The 12,014-nt window shown below is 40.7% G+C and overlaps 1 protein-coding gene across 1 annotated transcript; it reads right to left on the bottom strand.

Moving 5' to 3' along the window:
- Positions 1 to 899: 899 nt before the first annotated feature.
- On the bottom strand, positions 900 to 11,027 carry LOC142388556 (TRPM8 channel-associated factor homolog). The gene is made up of 12 exons (XM_075473955.1): positions 10,653 to 11,027; positions 9,743 to 10,460; positions 8,969 to 9,185; positions 8,507 to 8,798; positions 6,601 to 6,902; positions 6,289 to 6,463; positions 5,077 to 5,171; positions 4,365 to 4,575; positions 3,829 to 4,065; positions 2,265 to 2,488; positions 1,993 to 2,106; positions 900 to 1,831 (listed from the first exon to the last, which is right to left on the bottom strand). Exons 2-12 carry the CDS (start codon positions 10,387 to 10,389, stop codon positions 1,589 to 1,591), a joined length of 2,757 nt encoding a protein of 918 aa, XP_075330070.1. The 5' UTR covers positions 10,390 to 10,460; positions 10,653 to 11,027; the 3' UTR covers positions 900 to 1,588.
- Positions 11,028 to 12,014: the final 987 nt, after the last annotated feature.

Genomic DNA, 12,014 nt, shown 5'->3' with positions numbered 1-12,014 from the left:
AAAATTTGGTGTCTTCCTCAAAAATTATTTTCAAAAATTCAAATTTGGTGATCTTGATCTGAAGTGTGGTAATACTGGCAGTATTAGTAATTTTTCATTAGTATGATAGTTTTTGCTTTTCAACATGCAGTATGCTTTGCTCTACTCCCTGACTGACAGGAAAGAGGTGTTTATGGTAGTGGAAGTGGTTGGTATCTTTGATAGGCTGGATAAGCACAGAGGGCTTATAGGAACTCTGCCAAACTGTCCAGCAGGCTCAAACTGATTTTGTTACAGCTCTTGTTCTCATAAAGACAGCTGGGTAATGGTGGGTTAACCCATATCAAACCATCCACGTTTTTACAATTTTCCCCATTTCAAATTTTATTTAGCTCTTTTTATTTCCCCTTTGGTAAAGATGAATCAGAATAATGGATGCATTTCTGATGCTGGAGCCATTGGGCTAATTAATCTATATAGTAGCAGCTACTTTTGAGAAGGGGTGGTGAAATGACATTCTTTTGCAGGAATTCAAGAACGAGTCTGGGGCTTCAAACAGGCCACTTTTACATTCATACTCATCATTTTGATTTGTGTAGATATGTACTTGGTCTATAAGGTTCTAGTTACAGTGCAACTCCTCAAAAGGAAAAGTCACAAGGAATAGATTTATATATAATACATTTTAAACATCCATTGCTCAGCAAATCCAAAAGGGTGTAGTAGGTTTACCTAATTAGATGACTTGGTTAGGATCAGCTGACTTTTTATTATGTCCCGATAAATAAAACCTTGGAATTGAAAGAGGGAGCACTTCATTTTTCATATAAAAGTATACATAGTTGTCTTTGTAAATTTGATTAATCGTACATGTGTCCCTAACTATTGTCCTTGTGTGAGAACTGGATAAATAAAGAGAATTATTAGAAAGGTAAACAAATGTTTATTATGCATCTTTGACAATAATCAAATGGAGCAGATATATCATATAAACATTTAAACTGATTAATAGTACAATAGTTTAATAGTAACTATGTTTCTACAGAGTAGCATTTCTCTAAGAGCATCTACGTAATCATGACTCAGAACAAAAGCTTCCCTTTATCTCATGAATGACTTTAAACTGTTGCTATGAAGCTATATGACTCCCTACTGTCTCAGGTATGGTTAAAGTGAAAATATCAAGAACCTGTATCTTTAAGAGGGTACGGGATCAGTAGCGCAAAACAAGTGGCTCCAGGAGAGAGCTTAAAGAAAAAGAAATATAAGTACTGAATTTTCAGTTTAAGCATAGTCATGTGTCCTGTTTTGAATAAAAGAAAACATTCTGAAATAAAATAAAACATTTTAACTTATGCATGTTGAATAGTATCTTGTATTTCAATGTTATAGTTTTAAATGATGTATTTATTTATCCATGCCTTCTATGTCTTTGGTGAAATACAGTGCATATTTTGTGTTTCTCTTTTTCAAATAATGCGATAAATATGGTCAAAATGCAGCAAGAGAGAGCAAAATCATTTTACCAAATCTCTCATACTATAATTCATGCCAAGAAACGGATTTTACCAACAATGTGAGTGATCCTTAATCTGCAGAAGTCTGAGATTCAGTCATACTGGACCATGGGGTGATCACTCCAGGGAGGCAGGTTGAAGAGTTTCTGCTCGGTCGCTGTTTCTATGGGCCATCCCCAGGCTTTAAAGAATGTCGTCAGGTTCATCCCCACAGACTGAGAGAAAGTCTCAGCATACAGGTTCATCTTGCCTTTGTTGTCCCCGGGAAAGTTGCTCATCTTGTGGTAGGCAGCAAACACCTTCTTAAAGGCACCCCAGCCAAACTTATCCTGGAGCTACAGAAGAAAAAGAGAGATAAATGTGAAAAATAAAGTCATCATTTTTTTCTAAATTTTTTCTGTTATCAGCACTAAAAGTCTTGTTTACATTACTTATGATTATGACAGTGTGTAATTCTGTTTTGACTCCAGTGAGGTCCGAGCACAGTTTCTCTCACCTGCATATATGTCTCCAGGGCCACCCACATGTCCCAGCCGCTGAGATTCCTGCCCTCCTTTGCATACTGCTTTGCTCGACTGTTTCGATTTTCCAGAGTCATAGCTGGATGAGCCTGCATGAACCACAATAAAATATCCTGATTGTGCATAATGTAATCCCAGCAGAAAGTGAAATATTTTGACACTATGGCGTATTGAGAAACACGTAACGAAATGACCTAAGACTGATGTTTTAGTCACCGGTTTCACGGACATAAATGATATACTCTACCATTGCCCTGTTGATCCCCAGCACCTCTTCATGCACATACACTGACCACAGGTTGCATGTACACTCTGTTGTGTGTGTTGGGAACTCCCAGCAGCTTCTTTGCTGGTTGTGTCCGAGCTCATGGATGGGGCCCCACAGGCCATTACTCCGAGCATGTTCAACACTGACCAGCTCAGCTGCTGAGGACTTGTGTGCCATGATAGGATAACCTGCATGCATCCAACCTGAACAGAAAAAAACAACGAAGCTAACAGTGGTTTATATATATATATATAAAATTTCTCTGAATCAGTAGCTGTGGTACAGACATATAATGTGTATTAGCATGTGCTACAACACTCGTAATTTTGGATGGATATCTTTAAACTCCAAGACATTATCATTCTGGGTCATTCTGCAGTTTACACCTGATATAACTTGATTGCTCTAAAATTTCTGGAAATGATATAATATGCAAAAATGCTAAAAACAGAGGTAGCATATAAACATACAGGCTTGGTGAAACTGACTGTAAATAGCTGTCTTTGTCTTAAATCTTAACAGATTGGTCCATGTGTGCAATGCCTGTCTCCCAGTAAGATTCAGGACAGAGAAAGAAGCCTCATTTAAGCGGGACTCTTATAAGGATAAGTGAATATAAAGCAGTATCCAGTCAAGTAAAAGAAGAAACTACACCCATTTTCAGTACTAAGGTTTATGTTTTGGGGTAATTGGTCCTTACCAGCTCTTAAAATCAGGTGAATACAACATATTATATGTTTTCAAGTACCAGACAGGTGCTGATGATGTACGTGATTAATTGATCATCACTTATTGTGAGTACCTCTATAAAAGCAGAAGAAAGACATCATCAATTAACTTAAAAGACAAAAATGTTGATTACTATCAGTCTAGAGAGGCTTATAAGGCCTTCTCCAAACCATTTGGAGTCCGTTGTTGACGATTATGTCAACACATTGCACGGTGATGATTTGGGCTTGCTTTGCAGGTACAGGACCTCAGCACCTTGCAATCATTGACTATGCTAAAGCTTGGCTAAAAGTGGGTCATGCAATAAGACAATGATCCCCAGCACAGCAGCAAATCTACGAGGTGTTGCAATGGTCCAGTCAACTTGACTGAAATGCTGTGAGGGGGACCATCAGAGAGCTGTGAATAAACAAATGCCTACATAGCTCAATGTACTGAAGCACTATTGTAAAGAAAAGTGGAAAAATAAGCGAATATATCTACACAACGATGTGTGAGACTGATAACGTCATACAGAAAATAATTACTTCAAGTGAGGTCTGTTAATCTGCAAGCTACTGAATCATGGGCTGCTCTTGTTTTTTTTTTTACACATTGCTTCTGCATTTTGTAAAATAACACAAAGCAATAAGTTGTGTGTTTTTCTTTTGAAGTAGATATGACCCCATTTCAAGACCCGTAAAAAAGACCAGAAGAGTTTTTTGTTCTGCTCCTATATGTAAAAGCTAAGAAAAAAAAAAAAAAAGATGGTGCTCCTTATTTTCCACATGACTGTGTATGCACTTCAGCATTTAAAAAAGCCAAACACCCTTACCATGAGAAATCTGCACATCTGCAACAAAGCGTTCTTTGCGTGGAAACCTGTGAGGTATGACAGCGAGGTCAGCAATGCCCCTCATCATGTCATTCCAGTGGGTCGCCAACGCATCGGGGTGGTCTAGGTTCCGCACTGCTTCTGATGGTACAGTGAGGATGATGTTGTCAAACTCCAACTCTGCCCAGGGTGAAGGAGCTGTGCGCAGCAATGACCAGTCGGCTGCTGTTGTCACACCTGCAAAGAACAAATGAAAGAAAATGAGCACTTTATCAATAAAAATATCAATATCACAATATCATTTCTTTCTTATAAGTTTCATTATGTGTTCAACAATTGCAGCCACAGACCTGTTCAGAGGTTTTAGAGTAAAAGTTCAACTTATCAGGATCCTTTTGTGTTTTTTAAGAGCGGAGAAGCTTGCTTTAAATAACAAGACAACGTGTTCCAATGATACACTGCTCTAAATCCTCCATCACTAGCCAGAAAACCTACACTATAAACACAAACCACAATTCCATCCACCACACACTTGCCGGATTTATAATAGGGTGCAGGTACAGCCATCTGCACTATGACCTCCAACCCCCCTGCTTGTGTTTCGGGTGGGGCCACCAGGTAGATGAGTCCTCCCCACAGGTTCCACACCTGCACCATCTCTGAGGTAACAGGAAACCGCTCGTGTACGCGTGGAGCCCTCTTCAACTCTGCAGCATTCAGCTGATCTGTTTGGCAGCCGATCTGAATCTGCGGATGAAATTAAGTGTTACTGCTTTGGAAATATGGTTCATCCCATCTCCTATCTCCAATGGCTATCTCTCACAAAGATGCATTTCATTTGATCTGCTCCTTCAGACTGCCCAGTTTCCTTAAGTACAGGCATTTTGTGCTATAATAACTTCCATTTCCTGCTGGGAAGTTGTAAAAAATAGTTACGTTTAAGAGTTATTGTGCTTGTTCCTACAAAAAAGGCAATGCCCTGAGATCAGATGTTTCTTCTATAGTTTTATTTTCACAATCCCGTCAGTGTGATTTAACAATATTCTCAAATCTATGGCTCACACTAAGAAATGAAACAGGTATTCCCCTGAGAGCAGCTGCTACTGTGGCTCACACATTCTATACAAATCTGTAAGGATTGACTTTCTCAGCTGTGCTGGGAGGTGGGACTGGGACAGGGGTTTGCATTGGGGTACGACATCAGAAAAACAGCTGACACAATTACCATTTGATTTTTTTGGAAAGTACCTGCCATCCCTTGTCGGCTATCTCCGCTGGCATGGCCAAAAAGGTCTTCATACCAGGAGAGAGGTAGAGACCAGTACTGATCCACTCCTCCCCTCCTGACACACACAAACACATAAATACAGCACCAAAGTTATAGTCAGCAATGTTTACAAAGTCTTTTGGCATGTTGAGTGATATCATAACTAGGGCTGGGCGAGTTAACTCATTATTATCGCATTATTACCGCAACTCGTTAATTACTTAACGCCGATAAATATTTTCTCGCGAATTAACGCAGATTTTTTTTTATTTAAAAAAATAAATAAAAACAAAACATTTTGGGGGGGGGGGCTTTTGTGCATTTAATGGATAGGAAAGTTGAGAGAGACAGGAAGCATGGGGCAGAAAGAGGGGGAACGACATGCAGCTCAGGGCCATCCGATGTGGGACTCGAACTGGGGCCAGCTGCAGCGAGGACTAATGCCTCTTGTACATGGGGCGCCTGCTCAACCCACTACTCCACGGACCACCCCTGTTTCATTATTTATTTTTTTATTGTAAAACTCTGTTGCTCACAGGCTTTTATTTTGTAAAAGTCTGTTGCTGTCTGCTGCGGAACCGGAAAAGAAAGTAATCGGCGGATCCACCAAACATGGAGAAGGGTACGGAACTTTTACTCGGCCATTTTCATTTTAAAGTTCTTCCAGACGGCAGAGTCGACAGAACCAAAGTCATCTGTAAACACTGCCAAGTTGAATTGTCTTATCATCGTAGTAGTTCCAGTCTAAAATATCACTTAAAGGCAAAACACACAATTGATACCAGCAAGTCATTCAACGAAACAGACAGTGGAGCGAGGCTTCTACAGAAAAACTAGATAAAAATGCTGATGTTTTTCTGTAGAAGCCTCTGTAGAAGTGTGTTTGCACAACAAATGTTATGGCACTTTCATTCATATGGCAGTACATTTAAAATAAAACTAAATGCTAAAAGCTATACACCACTTTTGAATTCATTTTTGGATTCTGCGTACAAATGCAATTAATCGTGATTAATCAGGGAAATCACGTGATTAATTATATTAAAAATTTTAATCGTTGCCCAGCCCTAATCATAACACATCTGGAACAAAACATACAGAATCCAATAGTGCATGACAAATATGTGAATGAGACAATCACTTGTGTGCAAATACAAGCTGAACTCATGTATTGCACTTAGAACTGATCTCACCTGCTGTGTTAACATGAATCTTGAGCCTTTGGTTGTAAACGACTGGCATTATTGGGTTATGCTTGATGAGGTAGGGCAGGAGTGCATCTGGGTTTGGGCAAACCTTATACACCTCTGACCCTACATTGAGAAGAAGGTGGTCTTTGGGACTGTTGACAGGGCAGCTGTCACTCACCTTGACAACAATAATGAAAAACAAACGAGTGGTTGGGGTATAATAGTTAATGTTCATCAGGTACAGCATGATGTGTTGGTACAGTTTTGTGCAGTCCTACGGGAATGTTTCAGTTTGATTTCTCACTGTCTACTCACCTGCGGCAGGCCCGACCTCTTCAAGATGTCTGTGAGTGTGGACACCACCTGGTTGTAGAAGCAGCAGTCATGAGCCTTCATTTTTAAGTAGGTAGCACAGTCGTTGCCCAGCTTTTTCAGACATTCCTCCTCATGTTGGCTGAGTTGATCACCTGCAGTCACGTGGCTTGCAAATCGGTGTAGAAGGTGGCGGAAGTGGTAGGTATCTTTGATGGCCTGGCTGGGAACAGGGGCTTTGTATATGCCTCCTGAAATTGTTGCACCCAATATGCTCAAGCCCATTTTGTTCAAGATTTTGTTCCCTGAAAGATATTGCAACCTTTAGTTGATTGCAGTTCTGTTACATATGTACACTGTGGCGTATTAACATGTCGGTTTATGCTCCTTTGGTTTGTGGTAGCATAACACCACTTGAGCTGCTTGTCTTTTCTTGAGTGTGTCTTGCAGTTCCACTCCTGACCTATTGGTGTCCTCAGCACCATTCTGATATCCTCACCATCTTTTCTCTCCCTGAGCAGTTGACAAGATAAATTGACCTACCTTGTGTGGCTGCTGTATCTGCAGAAATCCCCCTTTTTAGAATGCTTTTTCTTTCTTACCTCCAGCCAGCCATCATCAATGGTGCCATTGTATGTTTTTTTTTTTTTAAATATAGTTTAGGTATGCAAATGTAAGTATGCTGTTATGCTTTTATGGTTATAGAACAGCATAGCCCTTTGTGAATGCTCCTCTGAGCAATCATTAATCAGGCACAACTAACTACTTCTTAGGAACTGAAATGAAAACATTCTACTTCAGTCACATAAAGCACCACATTTAACCACTACCCTGAGATGCCACCTTCCTGGTACAATGGTTCCCTGGAACCATATAGTTCCCATCCAAAAGCATTCTGTGTTCCTGCTCAGAAACAGTTTGCCTAAGTTCATACCTCACTTTGGATAGTGAAGTAAGCGAGGTTTATAGCACGCCGTTGAACATGAAGCTTCTGATCAAAATTAGGAGAAATGCAGATTGGTTTTCCGTATAGCATCTGGCTCTTAGCCTGGCTGACGCGTCCACATCTCGATGAGATGGTGGTCTGGGAACTAGGTGTGCATTTTCTCGTATTTGAGGCGTGGTTTACAAATGCCTAGAGCCGTTTATTGGGCGCTACGAATGTCTATCAAATGGCGTCTGGTTCTTCCCATTCTGCATTGCGCGTGATTCATAGCCAGTTGTATCACTTATACCAGATGACGTATGCAGAGCAACAGAAATTCGATGAGGAAGAAGCAGAAAAAAAAAGTAAAATAAAAGTAAACTTGCGTTCTAAGCTACTTAAAACACTTTCTAAGGCTGCATCGAACGGTAACGTTGTGTCCGCTGCCATGTTGGATTAACACTCTACAAGCTTCGGTGTCGCGCATAGACGTCGTCATCGTCTTGCTGTCCCCCCCCGTTCTGTGATTGGTTCCCTAACTCAGGCAAAAATAAGGGCGGTGGTTTCCAGGCTGCCTTTGCAGTGTGAATGAAATCGCGCGCAAAGCAGCATGGGAATTCCCAGGCTACCTGGCTCTAAGAATTCTGAAGAAGTAGAGCTTACTTGGTGAGAAAAGGGGATTAGTCTCTTGTTGTGGACCCAGATTCTTTCCAGCCTTTTTTTCCCCTCACTCGGACGGCTTATTTCCTCTGTCTATTGCCTCCTCATGCCACCTTTCCTTCACTCTCATTTTTTTTTTTTTTTTTGTTAAAATGACATTTGAACATTTGTATCACTGACACCATTTCCATTTCTCGTAAGAATGCCAGGTAACCAAAGTCATGCAAGAATAAATAACATTACTGGTCCGAAAACAAGCCAGAACTACCATGAACATACTGGGAATCGATCTTGTGATCTCATCATTCCTTAACATTATCATACCTGAGAAATCAACTAATGGGTTTTGCCCATAATGCGTCTGTTCCCAGTACCAGGCATGTCCACCGATGAGCAGGCCTCCTCCCTCTGCTACAAAGTTTTGGATTTCTTCCGTATGGTCCCCACTGTACGCTGTGCAAACAAACACACTCAGGTCTTTCCTGAAGCCTGTTTTCTCACACTTCAGGCCCGACTTGCTGAGAATGTTGAGGGCATGATCAGGCACCACGCCAACGACTCCTCTTCGGCCTTCATCCAACCAGTGAATGGCATTGTTCCAGAATGGAGCCATCGCCTGTGATAAAAAGCATTTTTTTTGCAAGAAAAGTAGTTGTTTTCTCATCACCAAAAACTAAACATGAAACTAAATAAGTAGTGAAAGCACTTCTAATTACTGTCTTAATCATATCATATAATCAATGAACAAATTCTCACATAATTGTTTTAACTTAAACTCCAGAATACCTCATTCCCCATTAGTCCTTCATGTGTAACCACAATGACCCGTCCCTGCCCGTAGTACGCTCCAGCCAGGAATGCCCGTCTACTGTCTACGGTCCCAATGGGGAAGGCTAGTGGGCCATGGACCAGAACCTCAGAAGCTACGAGTCCATCGGGGATGTTAAACTCTGAAACCCCCTGGAGTAAGAACTCCAAGTCATCCTCAAAATCTTTCCCCATTCTGTATTTGAAGGGGGGAGGAGGATACAACAGAGACAGCCAGAGTGTAAAGAATTGAAGTAAAGGATCAGTCTCTCACTGTCATTAAATCTATTTTTCATCATTTCACCACATGATATTTCATTCTGATACTTATTTTTACAATAATAGTATCATTTGTTATATGCATGCATTACTGTAGCTGTAAAAGAAAGCACCACAATCATCTGTCATCATGAGTTAAAAGTTTTTTTTTTATCTTTAAAACTAATCTTAATAATAGAGCTTGATGTTATTTTCACACACAAATCTATGCAAAATATGTGAAATATATTGCGCTGGTTGTAAGTTGACATATTTTTTTTATATAATATATCATAGGGGGATTTCATCTGGAATAAGAAGGTCGTAATTTGGTGTGTTGTAAAAGAAATATTATAATTATAGGACAGGCTTAAATATAAACATTATGCTTCAGCCTATGCCTTTTCAATCACTTTAAAATGCTATGATTTTTGTTTACTGTGTGACTGAATAAACAAACATATTATCATTATTAAATATAGAATGTCCACTTACACTATGGCCATCCAGGAGGATGGGATCTGTGGGTAGATAGGAAGGGTCTCTACCTCACCTGGGTGCTTAGAGAAGTAGATCCCTGCAACACCAGACACCTTGTTCCCTTCAAATTGATGCAAGGTGTTCTCCTTGGGGTGCTCTGCAGCCCAGCTCCACGCCTGCCCTGCAATCAGCACCCCTCCTCCTGCTTTCAGAAATGCCACCAGGTCGCTCGGGTCAGCGCCCACACTGTACGCATCTGTCACATACACGCCAACCCCAAGTTTGGTACTAAAGGCCCCAGCCACTTCTGCCTGGAAGTGGGATCTGCTGAGATTTTCTGCGACCGCCTTGACGTTTTTGTGCACCCCTACGGAGACGTTGTCTGATCCGTCACCTCTCAGCCAGGTCAGAGCATTCTCTACCAGCGCAGGGAAAGCAGTAAGGTAGCCCTCATGACCCAGGACAACAATCCTTCCACAGCCGTACAGAGAGGCAGCCATCAGGACCTGCCCGCGGCTGTTCATCACCAAAGGAAAGGAATGGTCTCCGATCAGCACCAGGTCGCTGGGAACGCAGGGGCCGCGGAGGTCCAGCTCTCTCATGCCTCTCATTAAAGACATGTAGGCCCTTTCATGGTGGTTTTGGATTGGCTGGTCAGACATGGTGTGCGAGGAAAGTGGAGGGCCGAATGGTAGCCAAAGTGCTTTTAAAAGAATTAGTCAGTCAATCAGTCCTGCAGGAAGAGAAACAGAGAGCTGACATATTAAAACAGAAACGTAGTCCTGATGGCAAACATGACCACTGAATTATAACAACAGCATGTCAACAACAACTAGCTAAAAAGTACTCATTGATTGTCTTTAGAGATAAACACAACTTAAAAGCACAACTAAAACTTGAATTAAATTTGAACTAATTGTCTTACTGGTGGTGTCATATGACTGCTGCACGGCAATTTTCCAGACAAGCGATTCACAGAAGGAAGCTACCTGACGGGACAGAAGAAAGGATGTAAATGAGGGCAGGGAAGGGAGTGAGTTGCTGAGGGAAAATGACAATAAGAGGAGGGACTTCAGAGAGGACATACCAATGACAATGTGTTTGGAAAATTACACCAGTCTGTCAACATTCTCAGTTTGTGACTATTGTTCCAATAACAAAATAAGATTTAGGTACACCCTGACTTGAGACCGAATCCAATCCAATGAGACTGCCAATAGTGTAGACTGTAGTTGTAGATTATGTGAACATAAAAGAACTTGTAGTCTGTAAAATTAAGGATATCTTATGTTTCTTAAAAAATAGAGGTCAAAGAGGTCTTAGAAAATCCAAGATCGTTTTTTCTTTCTGTACTTTAGTTTGAACATTTAAAAAAAAAAGAAAATAAAAAACAATGAACAGTTTCTAAGAAATTAAACTTTTAGGGTGACCATACGTCCGTATTTCCCGGGACACGTCCGTATTTCACTTCCTGTCCCGGGCGTCCCGTGAAATACGGACATGTCCCGGGAAATACGGACGTATGGTCACCCTAAACCATAGAACCATTCAGCATACTCAAATGAGGCCAGTGCATCCATCAATTTTCTAATACACGTACAGCTTGTTATGTCACAGAAAGCACATATAGTTTGTTTTTCAGTTTGGTATATTTTACTGCTTACAGAATAACCAATGACAAACAATTAGTTTCGGCCATGTGGTTCAATTGTATCGCGGTATTGTCGAGAACAACGCCACCCCTTTCAGTACTGCCAGTCTCTGCTATAATTTTCCATTTACTCTCGTCAGTTCGTCAGTTGCATAGGGCAGGCTATGTAATAACTGTTTGGTCAAACATTTTAAATGACACTGTCCGCCTATAATGTACAAAATCGGTTCAAAACAATGACCACGCCTCCAAAAACGCGTTCAACTTTCACGTTCAGAAGTTAACAAGCAGTGTATTCATTTTGCTTTCGTTCGTCTAACATCTGTTTCATCATAGACTCACAGTGTTTAGTTCGGTCTCCAAACCGGCTAAGTTCATGAGCTAAAGAATTTCTAATTTCCTTCAACGTTTTATTCGCGTAAAGTATGTCATCTGACTGGGTGGGGACTAAAACAGTAGCGAGTGACTCACCTATACTGTCCAAACGTGAAATCCTTCCATACTAACGTCAATGCCATCTTGTAATAAAAATGTAAATGTAAAATATTTCAATATCAATATATCATAACGTCTGCTGTTGCATTTAAAACTATTACCCGGTAAAGTACGGAACCTTAAAGGAGAGCACAATTCTAT

Source organism: Odontesthes bonariensis, chromosome 9 (genome assembly GCF_027942865.1).
Source record: "Odontesthes bonariensis isolate fOdoBon6 chromosome 9, fOdoBon6.hap1, whole genome shotgun sequence".
In the NCBI taxonomy this organism is placed as follows: Eukaryota; Metazoa; Chordata; class Actinopteri; order Atheriniformes; family Atherinopsidae; genus Odontesthes; species Odontesthes bonariensis.
This window is presented reverse-complemented; position numbering and strand designations above follow the sequence as displayed.

Coding starts and splice junctions, on each gene's coding strand:
- LOC142388556 (XM_075473955.1), bottom strand. CDS start 10,389: ATGTCTGACCAGCCAATCCAAAACCACCATGAAAGGGCCTACATGTCT. Junction 5,172..6,288: donor GATTCATGTTAACACAGCAG/GTGAGATCAGTT, acceptor TGTGTGTGTCAG/GAGGGGAGGAGTGGATCAGT. Junction 1,832..1,992: donor CCCTGGAGACATATATGCAG/GTGAGAGAAACT, acceptor TTTCTTCTGTAG/CTCCAGGATAAGTTTGGCTG.